General features: G+C 47.7%; 1 protein-coding gene and 2 non-coding genes across 3 annotated transcripts in view; 2 read left to right on the top strand and 1 right to left on the bottom strand.

Annotated features, from left to right (window-relative positions):
• Positions 1–232: 232 nt before the first annotated feature.
• Positions 233–304, top strand: TRNAP-CGG (transfer RNA proline (anticodon CGG)). The gene has a single exon. It is a non-coding gene; the product is annotated as a tRNA-Pro (tRNA).
• A 610-nt stretch (positions 305–914) lies between these two features.
• Positions 915–986, bottom strand: TRNAP-AGG (transfer RNA proline (anticodon AGG)). Its single transcript has one exon. It is a non-coding gene; the product is annotated as a tRNA-Pro (tRNA).
• A 3765-nt stretch (positions 987–4751) lies between these two features.
• MPZL1 (myelin protein zero like 1) overlaps positions 4752–16658 on the top strand; it is a 31325-nt gene continuing 19418 nt past the window's right edge. Inside the window, exon 1 of the mRNA XM_070397552.1 lies at positions 4752–4926. Within this exon, the coding sequence (XP_070253653.1) occupies positions 4836–4926 (91 nt within the window). The 5' untranslated portion in view covers positions 4752–4835. The remainder of the gene's footprint in view (positions 4927–16658) is intronic.

Genomic DNA, 16658 nt, shown 5'->3' with positions numbered 1-16658 from the left:
GCCCGGCGATCCGGGCTCCGGGACCGCGGCGTCCCGAGGGGACGGTGCGAAATGAGCGCCCCCGCCGCCCTCCTCCGCGCGGCGGGAAGGGCTCGGCGCCCAAGGCTGGGGGAGGGAGCGTCTGGGCGGTGAAAGAGTCGCTGGCCGCGTCCGAAGGGAAATAAAGCGAAAGGCGGAAGGAGAGAGGCGGGTGAGGCTGAAGGGAGGCGCCTCGAGCCCGTCTGCCGAGAGCGGCTCGTTGGTCTAGGGGTATGATTCTCGCTTCGGGTGCGAGAGGTCCCGGGTTCAAATCCCGGACGAGCCCAGGCTCTTTGTTTTTTCTTAAACCTATAAATTAAAAGCTTTTTCTTTTTCACTCAGGCCATTTAGCGGTTTATATTCAACAACTCCAGCCTAGAGCTCGAACGTTGATGGCCCTAATCGTGCGAGGCAGGGCATCGAATGAGGTCGATTCGTACAAATATATGATTGCCCTGCATCCGAGAGTGAGGCACGGCAATTGCTTATAACCCTTCAAAACACGTGCTTGCAAAAAAGACGCCTCGTGCAGAACCCGGGGGCACCCCAACCCCTCCTAACCGGAGCAGAGGGCGCCTGAGTTAGCCGGTCCCAGGTGAGGGCGGGCCAAGCTCCTCCAGCCGAAGCCCAGCCCCGCGGGCGGTGGACGTGCCCGGCTTGGGCAAGGGTAAGCCTCACCCACCAGCAGGCAACCCAGGTCGGAACTGTGCGCCCGCAGCGTGCGCGCTGCACTCCGGAACAGCCGCGTCTGTAGTGTTTTCATGTTACATCTTTTAATGGTATTTAAATGTAAAGTGCGCCCTCGGTTCAGGAAGTTCCATCTTCGTGTTTTGCAACAATACGTATTTATAAGATGTATTTATTTAGAAATTTTAAATTTTTAAGGAAAGAAAAGTGGGCTCGTCCGGGATTTGAACCCGGGACCTCTCGCACCCTAAGCGAGAATCATACCCCTAGACCAACGAGCCGGTGTCCTGCACTGTCGCCGCCATGACAAAGGAATGTGAAGCTACTTAGTCCCGCGCCCCCAAGCGGTTATTTTTATAATGATGTTTATCTTCAGTTCTTAAAATTCTATAGTCAGTTTTCTATTTTATTTTCCCTTTTGATATTTGCAAATCAGCGACACAAAAGAAAAGTGTCATTGCTGGTGTAATATTTACCTCTTATCTAAAAAACCAGAATTCTGTGTATATTCATGACTAACAAAGTGCATGAGTGTGTGGCAATGCCTGTGGCAGCCAGATTCCAGGCTCTACTGAGTTCTGGTTGTTGCAGTTTCCAATAACAGTAAAATTGTCGGTTTCTAGCCTGCATCTGTTATCCTAGTGTTCAAAGCACCGCCTTTCCAGCCTTGTGAATTCCCATCTCTGTTTTTACTCAAACTGTTGTCTTCAGCTGGAAAATCTCTTTCCTTTTGCATAAATCCCAAACTCTTACCTTTCCAGAAAAAAAGATACTTTAACATATTAAAACCAATTGTATGTGTCTCCTATCATCACAATTTGCTGGAGGCCAAGACTCAACACCAACACTGAATTATATAATTGGCAACCAATTTTATAATTGGTTATAATTGGTGCCCAATTGTCCCAATATCTTTAAGGCATGGCTTATTTATTATAGTTAAAATTTTTAAATAGTATTGAGGTTTATGCTAGCAAAGCCAGCACTCAATGCATAATTGCCGAATGACTGTAATTTGTTTCAAATTCACTAACAATGTAAATGTTGGTACTTGGACAATCAGTAATTATGAAGTGTCACTCTAGCAAATAAGTAACCAGATAGGAAACAATAAATAGGGTGACTAATCTAAATAGACCTATTCATTTATTTTATTTCATATGCCATTCGTCAGCTTATTCATTTGTTCCCTAGCTCTTCGTGCCAGACACTGAATTGTCGACTTTCTCCCTGTGGTTTGACGCCAGTAAATCACCGTGTGGAGCTCTAACGTTCAGCCCTGCCCCAGTTTTATTTGAAACTGTCCTCTACTTCCCCTCCTACTCTTTCCTTCTTATTAGAGCTCAAGGCAAAGAGGATAATACACTTTAAACTGTTAATCAGTTCTAAATGCCCGAATAGTTTACTCCCAAACCTACCAAACGTGCCCCGAAAACTTCAGAAGTTTATATTTCCCCAGAATGAGGAAACTACAAAATATAACTTACGTGAAATAATGAAAACTTCAGGTTTCTGAGAACCCCAGTCTCTGTAGTTACTGAGAGGGCTCTATGCTCTCCTTTCCCACTTGAACTTGCTAGAGTTTATTACCATCTTTGGGGGTTTTCTTTTTCTTCCTCCAACTTCTCTCTAGTGATTGAAAAAGAGTTTGCCTTTTACTCTGCAGGCTCCGGAGAGGATCTCATTTACCCCTCACAACAGAGATGCAGGAAGACCGACAGGAACAAAACTCAAGATACCAACTGCCTGACTGGTGAGAAACCTCTCCGGTCAGAGGAATGCCTGTGACCCCTGCAGGAGGCATCCGTCCCCAGTGAGGGGAGGTGGTACAGAGACCGTTGCAGGGCAGGGCAGACAGGGTCTCCAGTCACAGCGAACAAAGGAGCCTGGTGCTGTATCCCCCATGACAATGAGCACCTCCCAAGGTCCCCATTACTCCGGGTACCCCTCTGTGCCCAGAGACATCAGAGCCAATAAGACTCTCAGATTTTCAAAAATGTGTAATAAGCATGCAACCCTTCTCCTGAACTAAGATGTTCTTCCCATAGAAATATCAATGAAACTGGTTTTTAGCTCAGGCAAACCTTTCTCCCTGTGGTCTGAAATTCACCTTTAACTCTATCTGACATTTATCCCTTAACCGTCAAATTCTGTGTTCCAGGAGCCTGGGTATCCTCGCCCACGGACCACAGTTTTCCAACTGTCCTCTGTCAACAAGTCTCAAAACACAAGGAGGGAGGCAATGCCAGTGAGAATGCAGAGGGTGAGGAGGGTTCCGCCACAGTCACAAAGATCTATTGGGAACTTTGGTGCCGGTCACCGTCTTCCTACTGTCTCCCGCTAGTCCCAGCTCTAGAAAACCCTGCTCAGGGATACTCGTCAACAGATGGTCCTGAGTGCCTCTTATCTCAACCCTAGGAAGAGAAAGCCAACGCCCCGAGGGTCCCCAAGGTAGACTCCTTCTTAGTGTGGACTGTAGGGAGCAGGAACCCAGGGGGACCCAGGGGCCAGGGCACAGGCAACCATCAGCCAAAGGCCTCTGCATGTGACTGTCCTTATTGCTGATTATTGGGGGGCGGGGGGCTCTCCCCCAAGGAGCCCATTCCTTTCAGAGGCAGCAGCCCTTTACCAAGGACCCTTCTGACCTTCTGGGAAGCCTCCCTCCCAAGCCACCGTGTTGCCTCCACTGCTCCAGCTGGAGAGGAGTTTCCAGGATGGAGGAGGAGGTGCTGAAAGGAGGAGGGCTGCTGAATGATCCTCGGACGCACAGTAATGGTTGGAAGTCAGGGGTTTTGTTTTTGTTTTTTCCATTTACTCCCTTGACAGACGGGTGAGAAACTGCATGCGAGGACAGCGCGGTGACAGCCACCTTGCGTGGCCTTCTCTCTTTGCAACCGCTGCAGACGAGCTCGGTAACGCTCACCTGTTCGTTCCACAGGCACGTCCTACCTCCTGACGGCCTGGTGTTCCTCATCGTGGAAACATTTGCTCCGGATGCATGTTCGTCCTTCGGCCGCTACTGAGCTGACGCCTCTGCGGGACCACCTGCTGCCTCCACGGGGGGGAAGGGGGGCTCTGCCCAAGTTCTGCCGTCCCTTTTCCGACCTGTTCCTCCAATCTCGTCTAACCGTGTTTCCTCCCTCACGCTCCCCGCCGCCCCCGGTTTCACCGCATCTCTCTCCTCTCTGCCCCCCGCTTTCCCTTGGTCAGCGGTTCCGGGGACCCTCCCAACACTGTCCAGTCTTTACGGGGCAGCCGGCGCGCGCGGCCCCTTCCTGGGCCAAGGTGACCCCGCTCTGCGGGGCCGCGCGCACCGGGGGGTCCGGGTGGGAACGCCCCCATCCCCGTTTTTGTTGACAAACCCGGTGACGTTTTGTTGGCGAAAGCAAAGCAAACAGGAAGCGCCCTCCTTTGTGTCCCAGGCGGTAGGAGAGCTCCCGGTTCCCGCCGCTCCTGCAGCCCAAGGGGTTCCCCAGGGGAGGGGAGGCAAGATGGAGACTGCAGAATCAGAGGTCCGAGGAGGCACAGCTCACACATTATCCAGGCCGGGCGTGGGGACCGGGCAGGGGGAGGTGTGTCAGGGCCATTGAAACAAGTCCCCCCGCCGCCCTTACTGACTTTGTCACTAAACTGCGGTTCCCGTGGGTGAGGCTCACAGAAACCGGGAAGAGCGGACGCAGGGGCGGGACCCCCGGGCAAAGACCCGCGACGAGGAGACAATGGGGGGAGCGGTGGGTGGGACCCTGGAGAGGCGGAGGGGACCCGGCCGGGGCCGGGCGGCGGGGCGGCAGGCGGCAGGCGGCAGCCACCGCGCAGAGCGGCGGAGCCGGTGCTGGCCTCCCGCTCTAGGCTGGCAGCCCGGGTGGGACGGAGGAGGTGCGGCCTCGCCTGACGAGAGGGGGTGATGGACAGTCGTATCGCCCAATAGCGTCCTTCCAGGGGCGCGGGGCCGACCAATGGGAGGACGGGTGGGCGGGGCCGGGCCGGGGCTGGCGGCGGTGGCGGGGCCGCGAGTGGGGGCGCGGCGCGGAGGTGCCACTGGGCGGTGGTGGCGAGGCGGCGCCCCTGCGCGGAGCGGAGCGAACGGCAGCCGGGCCCGGTGCGCGGCCGCGGGGCTGCAGCGCACGACGATGGCCGCGCCCGCCGGGGCCGGGGCGGAGACTGCGACCCTGGACCGCCGGCGCTGCCTGTGGTCGGTGCTGGCGGCGGCGCTCGGGCTGTGTGAGTGCGGCCGGGGCGGGCGGGGCTGGGGCCGCGGGGACTCCGGCGGCGCTCGCCCCTGCGGGGATCGGGCCCTGCGCGCTGGCGCCGAGGCGGGGGCCCGGCGCGGCCTGCGAGCACCCGGCCGGGGTTCAGCCGGCGGGGAGCGCGGCCGCGGAGGCCTGGGAGGTGCGGCGCCTCTTCGTCCTCCTGCCCCGGGTCCCCGCGTGTTGGGGAGGCGGGGAGCCTACCTGCTGGGTCCCGGGTCGTGCGGCAGCGGCCCTGCTCCGCGCTCCCGCCAGCCCCCCGCGCGGGGACCCGGGCGCCCAGGCCCGCCTGGGATCCGGGTCGGGAGTCCGGGTTCTGCGTGCTGCACCTTTGGGGAGTGGCCGGCGTTTCGGTGGGGCCTTTGTTGTCGGTTCCTTTTCGCGTTTTCAGAGACAGTTTGCTTTGTGTTTCCCTTTCCACCGCTCCCAGCCCGTTTCGGAGCCTCCCCGATGGGAGAGCCCACAGGCTCCTGCCTCATCTCACCCTGGAGCCGGCGGGGCGCCGGGAGGAAGTGCCCAGGGGGTCGGGGTGAGGACGCAGAGACCTGGGCATGGAAAAGACTTTGGTCAGATCCGCAGTCCTGCCAGACATGGGCACCCTGGTTTGACAAGACGTAGGACAGGAAAAAGCACATTTTTCTTTTAAATCACTTTTTTTCCCCTTGACAAATTTTATGGGTCAAACTGAAGGTGAGCCTCTGCCCCAGTGTGTGGACTTGGATGGGGTTTTGTGGACTCCGGGTGGCTCTGCCCCGGGACCCCCGTGCTGTTTCCGGGAGAACTCGCTGCTGCCTCAGGATGTGACTGAGGAATGGTCACAGGCCAACTCCTAAGAAACACACTTTCACTTCTTTTGTTCTGCAAAAATGTCAGTTGCATCATTAATACGAGTATCTGAATACGAGTTTACTCATTAATTTCTTTCATGGAAGAAGTCCTTAATGTAATTGCTGGAACCAGGAACTATGGAATTAAAGCAATGATTCCAGGGGCCATAAAGTATAAATGAGAAAGTCCCCCCCACCCTCTGGAAGCTGCCAGATAAGATACAATCCATTCTGTATAAATGTTTCTTCTGAGACAAAAAAAAAAAAAGGTTAAAAGTGTGGTGTGTGTTTTTGTTGTTTTGTGGGGATTTTGCGGGGGGTGGGGGGGGGAGGGGGGGTGATGGTGGTGTCATTTGTGTTTTAAGACAAGTAGGAAACAGCCTAACCCTAAGGTTTATCAGAAATCTTGTGTGCTTCAGACAGAATTATGCAGGAGAGGTCAGGCATTGCTACTGAGGACAAGGCAGTTGGGCTGATCTTAAACTCAGGGTGTTAAAAGTGGTAAAACTGAAAAATTAAAAAACTTAACCTTAATGGATATTAATACGAAAAGATCATCAGAATAATAGTGACCTACAGCTTGGACATACCTGGCTGTTCAGTAATGAAAGTTGGATGCTGGTATGTGCAAGTGAGCAGGTGTTGTTATTAGTTAATTTTAGAAAAATACGCCTTCTTCTCGCCAAGTCACCTTTTTCTGATCATGGATACTGTATATAACAGTTCATGTCTCGTGCAAAACCTTCTTGAGTTTGATCCAGGTTCAGTTAGTCAACAAACATTCATTAAGCGCCTTTTAAATATTAAGCACCAAAAGTATTGTAGGAAGGAGATCCCTGCCCTCACATAATGTACAGTTCGGTGGGAGAAGCAATATAAGAAGTCTCTCGATAATGGCGTGCTGTTAAGGCACTAAACAGAGTCATCACTTCAGACCAAAGTTCAGGCCCTGGAGAAATGTCTGGGAAGCTGAGTGGTTATGCAGAAACCTTCCTACGTCAACGTGGTGGGAGGTAGGAGTGCATAAGAGTTGGTGGGAGTTGAGGCGGGGAGCCAGCCAGAGGCACTATCTCACCAAAGACCCTGCTTGCCGTTCCTAAGGCTGTATTTTGTCCTAAAGGCTGCAGGAAGGAGGGGTTTCTCTACTGAGATGTAAAGGCGGGGTTAGAGTGGTGTGAGGCTCACCAGAGGGCGATCGTAATAATCCAGAGGAAGATAAAGGCCTGAATACAAGCAGCGTGATATGAGGAGAGGACATTTTCATGAGCCAATTAGAAAATAAATTTGATAGGGCTTGGAAATGGATTTGCTGTGGACTTGAAGGAGGGAGTGTATGATGATCCTGAGGCTTGGGGTTTGGGAAGTTGGGCAAATTTTTGGAAAATGGGGCTTTTCCCAGAGGAAGAATATGGGATGAGGGATGGGAATCTGGGAGGAAGAAGACGATGAAGTTACTTTTGGATGTGTTGAGTTTAAGATGCTGTGGACACATCCCAACAGAAATGGGCAGAAGACAGCTGGGGTGATGGTGCTGGAGGTGAGAACATTCTGGTTGGAAACACAGATATGGGAGTCTTTAAAACTGTGGATTGCCCGGATGAGGTCACCAAGCGATAGTGTATTGAAGAAACTAGCAGGGGCCAAGGACAGAACTGCAGGGTGTACGGACCCCAAGAAGGGGGCTTGATGGCTAAGAGAAGAACCATGAGAGTGTGGTGTCTTGGAAACCAAGCGAGAATGGAGTTTTAGCGGAGAGCAAGTGGCTAATGGTGTCAGATGAAGGGACATTGGGTACAAGAAGGACACACTGGATTTGGCAATTGGAATGTCTTTGGTGGCCCTTGGGTAGGAATGAACACAGAAGAAAAAGAAACCTCAGTAATTTGCACCCCCATTGCAATAAATGGCAGCACCATCTGTCTGGTTGCTCAAGCCAGAAACCTAGTCCATTCTTGATTCCTCCTTATCCTTCATCCTCCACATCCAATCAGTTCTCCTATCTCCCAAATGCATCTGGAATTCACCCACCCCTATCTCATCAGTGGCCCACTCCTAGCATTTTAGTCAAAATCCCTGCCATTTTTGCCTGTATTACTGTGCTAGCCTCCCAGCTGTGTCCCAATGTCCCCCCTCTTGCCTCTTTTTAAAAAAAAAACCCTCATCTGAGGATATGTTTATTGACGAGAGAGAGAGAGAGAGAGAGAGAGAGAGAGAGAGAGAGAGAGAGAGACTGAGACTCAGTTGCCTCCTGTATGCATCCGGACCAGGGATCCAAACCACAATCTAGGCATGTGCCCAGGACTCTGCTCTAAGCAAGGAGGCACCTGCTTAGGGCCCCTCTGACTCTTTTTAATCCATTCTTCACACAACTGCAAGAATTATTGTTATTAAAATGCAAATCAGATCATGTTGCTTTCTTGTTTAAAATCCTTAAACAAGAAATCCTTTTCCATTGCCCGGCCACTGCCATCCCAGCTTCTCCGTGTGCCTGCGGTGGGCTGTGTGATCCTGTTTCTGTCTTCCCCTCTGACACTTCGCCTGCTGCCTCTTGCCCTCCCTGCCATCTTTCTGCTCTTTGCTCATTCCCACCTCCTCCTTTGCACTGGGATTGCTCTTTCCCCAGAACCACCCAGTGCTGTCTCCTCTTCATCTTTGGCATAAATGTCACTTCCTCAGAGGGACCTTCTCCACCCACCTTAGCCACAGGAGTCCCCTGCTTTCATTTCCTGGCCCTTTGCTTCCTTATTGTGATTTCTAACTTGTTGTTTTTTCTTTCTTATTCCCTCCACTAGAATCCAGGGTGGACACCATGGTTGTCTTGTTCATAGAAGTGTCTCTAGTGCTTTGCTTCATGCATATGATAGGTGCTAATACGTATTTATTAAATGTCAGGGGGCTGTAGACCTGTCTTGATAACAGTTTGTTAATAGTTTGTAATGTGTAGTTAGAATTATTGTCGGCACTCAATAATTGTTTATTGGGAGAAGGAATATTTTTCCCAAGTGTGATTTCATGCATTATCTGATTATTTTCATTCTTTACCGTTTCTTATTTCTTCAGAGACGTACAGAATGAATGAACTAACATTCTTCAACTACTTTAGACACATAGCGTTGGAATGACTAGTTATTTCATACTTAAATTATTTTTAATATATATTTATTGATTTCAGAGAGGAAGGAAGAGGGAGAAAGAGATACAAACATCAATGATGATGGAGAATCGTTGATTGGCTGCCTCCTGCACATCCCTCACTGGGGATCCAGCTCACAACCAGGCATGTGCCCTTGACTAGAATTGAACTTGGGACCCTGCAGTCGGCAGGCCGCCGCTCTATCCACTGAGCCAAACCAGCTAGAGCTTAAATTATTTTATCATGTTTGTGGTGGCACCTAAGCATTTTATCAATAGGACTTTTCTTTTTTTTTAATTAAATCTTTATTGTTTAGATTATTACTATTGTTCCTCTTTTATTCCCCCATAGCTCCCCTCCACCCAGTTCCCACCCTGCCCTCTGCCCTTACCGCGCCTCCCCCACCCCTGTCCCCTCCCCCCCCCCCCCCCCCCCCGCCCCACTGTCCTCATACATAGGTATACGATTTTTTTTGCTGGATAAAGTAATCTTGGTTGTAGGTTCTTGGTATTCATCACTTTGAATATTTCTTGCCACTCCCTTCTGGCCTGCAAAGTTTCTGTTGAGAAATCAGCTGACAGTTGTATGGATTCTCCCTTGTAGGTAACTGACTGTCTTTCTCTTGCTGCTTTTAAGATTCTCTCTTTGTCTTTTGCTCTTGGCATTTTAATTATGATGTGTCTTAGTGTGGTCCTCTTTGGATTCCTTTTGTTTGGGGTTCTCTGCGCTTCCTGGACTTGTAAGTCCATTTCTTTCATCAGGTAGAGGAAGTTTTCTGTCATTATTTCTTCAAATAGGTTTTTAATATCTTGCTCTCTTTCTTCTTCTGGCATCCCTATAATTCTGATGTTGGTACACTTGAAGTTGTCCCAGAGGCTCCTTACACTATCTTCATATTTTTGGATTTTTTTTTTTCTTTTTTCTTTTCTGGTTGGATGTTTTTTGCTTCTTCGTATTGTTGTAATGTACCCCTCGAATCACAGAAGGACGCCTCAAGAAGTCTAATTGAAGAGTCACATTTATTGCAATCCGGGACTATGAGGGGCATTCCCCGAATCTCATAGTAACAAGATGGTCGCAGCTCCAGGGTTATATAGGCAAAAAATCACAAAGGTATTGATTACATCCCAGGGTTTGGAATGAGGAACCTGGCTCGCAAAAAAGCAGTTTACAGAAGCAGAAACAGCATGTTATCTAAATTAACCTGGGTTAAACTTAGGCATGTTATCTAAATTACAGTTTTGGGTCTAGAGCCCTTGGGTAACCTGGGTTAAACTTAGGCATGTTATCTGAATTACAGTTTTGGGTCTAGAGCCCTCTGACCTTGGGATAACTGTGCTGTCCTTCCCAGGTAAAGGAAAAATGTTCTTTCTAAGATCAGTATGACCACAACCCATGGGATATTCACATTACAATCAATAAGGCATTTAATCGAATGGAATGATTTATATAATTCAGAAAATCAAAATAACCTGTCCATTGTTAAACAAAGCAAATAGGTACATAAGCCAAACAGCAGGGTTAAAGTTAAACTATAATTTCTACCTGAGATGGTTGCTACCATACTTCAGTATTTCAGATCTTTGACTTGATTCTTGCGATCCTCTAGTCTGCTGTTGGAAGTCTGTATAATATTCTTTATTTCAGTCAGTGTATGCTTAATTTCTAGTTGGTCCTTTTTCACAACCTCGAGGGCCTCACTAGACTTATTGAGGATCTCATTAAATTTATTGGCGGTCTCACTAGATTTCTTGAGTGTCTCACTAAGTTTATCGGCGGTTTCTAGAAAATTCTTGAAAAACCTTAAAAGTGTGGTTTTGAACTCTATATCCAGTAGTTTGCTGTCCTCCATTTCTGTCATTTGTGACCTGTTTCTTTGTCTCCGCATTTTTTATGCTTCCCTGTGTTGATAGAGTGGCTTTCTGTGCTCCGTGTCCTATAGGGCCCAGTGGTTCAGCCTCCCCAGTTACCTGAGGTGGACACTCTTGGTGCAACCCCTTGTGGGCTTTGTGCACAGTCTTGTTGTAGTTAAGCCTTGATTGTTGTAGGTATCACTGGGAGGAATTGACCTCCAGGCCAGTTGACTGTGAGAATCAGCTGTGTCTGCAGTGGGAGGACTTCTGTGCTGGAGACACCCTTCTGGGGCAAAACTTGCTTCAGTGGGGCTTTGGTGCTCACTGAGTCTGCCCCCTGAGTGTGTCCCTTATGGATCTGAGGAGTTGTAATCTGGATGGTCCCACTCTGACCACTGGATACACTGGCTCTTGGATCGCTAAGGAGGTGCTAATTTAGCCTCTGCCTGAGGCTACCCAGCAGGAGCTCAGCTGTGAACGAATGCAAGCTGCTGTGGGGCCTTGGGCCAGCTGCAGTTGGTTAGGTAATTTTCAGATTGCAAAGGGCCAGGCCTTTCATTTACAAAAGCCTCTGCCACAGCTTGGGTGGGGTGGGGTCTCAGGGGATCAACAGGGCGGAGCAAGCAGCTATGGCTGCTCCTCTGTCCTACCCTAAGAGGCCCCACATCTCAGTGTCCGGTAATCGCTGCAAGCACCTCTGAGAGAAAGCTGCCCTCGAGTTCCGACCGATGCCAGACAGTCCAGTTTCTCCTGTATGAGTCTGGGTCCCCAGAGACTCGCCCGGAACTGGAGTTCAGAGAAGTCAGGAGCTTGAGACTCCCTCCCGATTGAAAAAGACAACCGTGTCCTCAGCTGCCAGCCCTTTCCACGTGTGCCTCCGTACCTCTGCACTTTACTTCCACACTGCACCTCCTCTGAGTCTCGGTATGCTTTTCTCTTTCCTTCTAGCTGTAGAATTTCCACTCAGCCAACCTTCCTGTGGTTCTGGATGATGTCTGTTTCATCTTTTAGTTGTATTTTTGAAGTGGTTGTGCGAGGCAGCAATTTCTGGTGTTTACCTATGCCGCCATCTTGGTTTCTCAGGACTTTTCTATATTAAAAATATTTTATTTTAATCCTCACTGGAGGTATGAGAATATTTTTTTCATTGATTTTTAGAGAAAAAGGGAGAAGGGAAGGGGAGGGAGAGAGAGGAGAGAGAAACATAGATGTGAGAGAGAAACATCAATTGTTTGTTTGTTTAGAGGGAGAGGAAGGGAGAGGGACAGATAGAAACATTGATGGGGGAGAAACATCATCAGTCTGCTGCCTCCTGACTGCCCCCTGTTGGGGATGGGGCCTGAAACCCAGGCATGTGCCCTGACGGGAAGGGAGCCAGTGACCTCTTGGTTCATGGGTTGATGCTCAGCCACTGAGCCACACTGACCGGGACCTACTGAGTTTTAAAGATGTGATTTCATTGGAAAAAACTTAATATACACAGATTTTTACAAATTGTATTTCTGCCCCCCGCCCCCCCCCCCACACACATCTAGAAAATGCTGACCTACCCGCTAAATGTTCCTCACCTTCCTTTCTATCCCCACTGAGCTGCTTTCCTTCATTCAGTCGCATTTCTCCTGCATGATTAGAATCTGCCAACTGGAGCCTGAAGGCATTTTTATTTAAATTGTATCTTTTATTTGAGAGTTTGAATTCTCTGTCTAAGTACATGCATCTCAGGTGTCCCTAAACCTTGGAAAAATTTTACTCTTGCTTCTAAGACCACTGGTGTCATTTAAAAGAGAATAAACAGCTTACTTTCGCATAGAACTCATTATAGATGAGTTTGGTCTTTAACCCCCATTAAAGGGAGTCTCTATATATAAAAGGCTAATATGCAAAGTGTCCCCTTGGGAGTTCAACCAGGAGACCTGGAGTTTGATCGCTTGCTATGATGTGCGCTCATCACCAGGGGGCGGTGTGGAACGAAGGAAGGCCCTGATCGGCCCTAATTGCCAGCCAGGCCTAGGGACCCTACCCGTGCACGAATTTCATGCACCAGGCCTCCAGTTTAATGATAACTGGAAGCATCTCCTGAGGTCTCACATATCTGATGGCTATGAATCTTGGTCTCTAAGACTTGTGTGAGTGGAATATCTTGAGTGATATTCCTTTCTGCCTTTTCCACTTATTTTGCAAAGTGATTTGACATTAGCAATGCCCTGGAGACCAAACCAAGGCCCTTGTATTTTGGGCACAGTAGGAAGGCGGAGGTCAGTTGGCTGTGTGACCATTCATAGTGCCTGAACTGAGAAATTGTGATCATCTCCTGGGACATTTATATCTGTGCCCTTAAACCTCTTTATTTATTCATCATCTTTTTGAATGCATTTGGCTGCTGTACTATTTTATTCACTTATAATTTTCCCTTGGTTCCATTAGGCCTTTAGCCAGCAACTGAAGGATGACTGTTGATATATTCTCCTTTATTGATTTATTCTTTTTTTCTTACAAACTCTTGAGTCTCTTTAGAAATGGCAAGACCCTGGCTGGTTTGGCTCGGTGGATAGAGCATTGGCCTGTGGACTGAGGGATCCCAGATTTGATTCCGGTTAGGGGAACATGCCCTGGTTGCGGGCTCTATCCCTGGTGGGGCGTGCAGGAGGCAGCCGATCAGTGGTTCTCTCTCATCATTGATGTTTCTGTCTCTCTCTCCCTCTCTCTTTCCCTCTGAAATCAATAAAAATATATTTAAAAAAAAGAAAGAAATGGCAAGACTTAGTAATACCCCTGATCTACTGTCAGGGCCTGTAGATTGACTAGTTTTCTAGCAACTGTGATACTTTAAATTCCATTCTTAGGTTTAACTAACTGAGTTTAGAAATGCTCTATGTCTTTGCTGAGCCTGAGTTATTTACCGTTGCAGATAAGATTGCCTCAGAGAATGAAATCAAGACCTGAGCATTCTTAGTATTGTGCTATAACCAACGAGACAAACTTTGCTCAATTTACAATGAACATTTTCTATCCTGGGACTCAGATACTCTGCTTTGGGATCTGGGGAGTTTATTATATGAAATTTAGAGCCATTTTTTAAAATGTTTTTCTCAAAATTAAGAAATGTATTCCTTTCTCTTCAAATATTAAAGAAGATAGTGTGGAATTACATAAATTTACTAGGTTTACCGGTTAATAATGCGGATTTTTAATCAAAGAAAACACGATAATTTCAAGAGAAACATCAAAAGTAATGATGTTATTACATTATTCAAAGTAATGTCCATCACTAGCTACACATTTCCCCCATCTTTCAGGTAATTTGTGGATACCATCCCAATAGAACTTTTCTTGTTTTGAGGCAAACAATTGAGAGATCCAATTTTCCACTTTTTCGTATGTTTTGAAGTGCTGCTCAGAAAGTGCATGTGCCATCGATTAGAACAAGTGGTCATCTGAAGGAGCAAGATCTGGTGAATACCGCGGGTGGCTTAATACTTCCCAGGCAAGATCTTTTAACGTGTCTTTAACTGGTTTTGAAATGTGTGATGGTGTGTTATCATGACGCAAAATTACTTTGCCGTGTCTTCTGGCACATTCTGGTCATTTTACAATCAAAGTGTGGTTCAAATGGATTAGTTTTAGTTGGTAGCAATCAGTATTAAGGGTTTCACCTGGTTTTAGAAGCGCATAATACCCCACACCTTCCTGATCCCACCAAACACAAAGCATTTTCTTCTTTCCGAAGCGATTTGGCCTTGCAGTCGATGTTGATGGTTGACCTGGATCAACCCATGATTTTGTGCGTTTGGGATTCTCAAAATAAATCCACTTTTCATTGCCAGTCACAATTCGATGCAAAAAAGACTTTCTTTCATGCTGTTGAAGCAACATTTTACTGATGACTTTTCGGTTTTCCATTTGTCTTTCGTTCAGTTAATGTGGCACCCATTTTCCTTCCTTTAAAATCTGTCCCATTGCTTGTAAACAATCAGAAATTTTTTGCTGAGCAACCTTTAATCTTTCTGCAAGTTGTTTTTGAGTTTGACATGCATCTTCATCCAATAATGCTTGTAATTGTTGGTCTTCAAACTTTTTCGGTTGACCTGGATGTTCTTTGTCTTTCACATTGAAATCATCACTTTCAAAGCGTTTAAACCAGCGATCACAAGTATCTTGAGATGGAGCATGTTCACCATAAGCTTCCCAAAGTATACAATAACTTTCAGCAGCACTTTTCTTCAAAATAATGAATTAAAACTTCCCACAAATGCTTTTTTTGGCACAAAATTCGACATTTTTCAGCGTAAAAATATCTATGATGTTAACACCTTCAGCAAATTTGACACATGAAGTTTTGAAGCTTGCTGTCAATACAACAAAATAGCATACATATCAAATCGCATATGTATCAACATATGTGTAACTCCATTGATTGAAAAAAAATCCGCATTATTAACTGGTACATCTGGTAACATAAGCATGAGCTTCTTCCAGATAGCTAAATATAGATGTAGACACAGATGATATGTCTGTCTGTCTGTCTGTCATTATCTATCTATCATCTATCTATATTTCTTTTTTTCAGTCAGGTGTAACTCCTGTTTCTTAGCCCATAGGAATTTGGACATAAAACTAAGTTCGTGCTATATCTTTTCCTTTTCCCACATTTGTCGAGTGCTTATTATGAGGCAAGCCTCTGCTAAATAATTTATATGCACATCTCATGCAGCCCTTAACACTGCATGGTAATGAGTATTGTTATTAATGTCACCGATGAGGAAACTAAGACTCGGCCGGGTTGTGTAACTTGTCCAAGGTCACGCAGCTCATATATGATAGAGTTAGGCCCCTCCTCCAAAGTACATATTTGCAACCACCCTGCTGTGTTGTAGAATTTCTCTTTCCAAGTCTCCAACCACATGGAGGAAAGGCTTCTGGATGCCTTAAGTGTTTACAGAGAGCCTTTAACTGCCCCAGGGCACCACCCATTTCTTTCTTTGTGTGGTGCCCTTTGTGCACGGAACCCATGCCCTGCTGCTGCTGACTCCACCGCGGGGAGGGGGAATGAAGCTGCCACGTTGAAGCCATCCTCACCACCCAATGCTCTGACTGCTGCTCAGGATTGTAATAGTGTGGTTCTTGCAGGTTCTTCTCTTTCTTCTACTGCTCCCTCTGGCTGGGACCCAGCCTGACTCCATTTAACTGAGTGGCTGACACCATACTAGACTCAGGAGGCAACACTGTGGACCAAGCCACTGAGCCTTACCTCTTCTCCTCAAGCTTTGTATATTCCAAACTCATATATACATATATATATATATATATATATATCCCCTTCCCAAACTGTGCCTTCCTGCCCCTCCCTCCCCTCCCCTCCCCTCCCCTTCCTCCCCTCCCTGGCCATTGTTCTCAAAAACACTCAGGGGTGCCCACTTCCCACAGGGTCCGGTTCCAACATCTCAGCCTAAATTTTCAACTTTCAAGTTTTCTTCTGCCCCAGCCCAATGAATCTACATAATTCATGTTTACACATCATCTCGTGTTTTTCTCTCTGCAAAATGCCCTTCCCATGTGTCTATCTTGATTCTTCTCAATTCCAGATGAAATTCAAGTGTGTTTCCCATAAAACACTCCCTGACCTCTCCATTTTCAAACTTGGGGGAAGCTTTGGTAGAAACTGTTTTAGGGAAGATAAGGTGTTGTAAACAGGAAGTGAAGTGCAGGCCGGCGGCATGTGCTCACTCTCGGGGGTCTGTTGTTCTCGTGCCTCCATGGACTCTCAGTGTTTGCTGTGTACATTCCGTGGACGCATGTATGTTCGCACGAGTGTCTGAGTCTGCACCCCCACAACACCCAGCATTTGTTTGCTAGCCAGTACATGAGATGCTTAATGGATGCTATCTTTTTTGTT

This window comes from Myotis yumanensis, unplaced genomic scaffold (genome assembly GCF_028538775.1).
Source record: "Myotis yumanensis isolate MYYU_CA2020_CCGP unplaced genomic scaffold, mMyoYum1.0.hap1 SCAF_17, whole genome shotgun sequence".
Classification (NCBI taxonomy): Eukaryota; Metazoa; Chordata; class Mammalia; order Chiroptera; family Vespertilionidae; genus Myotis; species Myotis yumanensis.
This window is presented reverse-complemented; position numbering and strand designations above follow the sequence as displayed.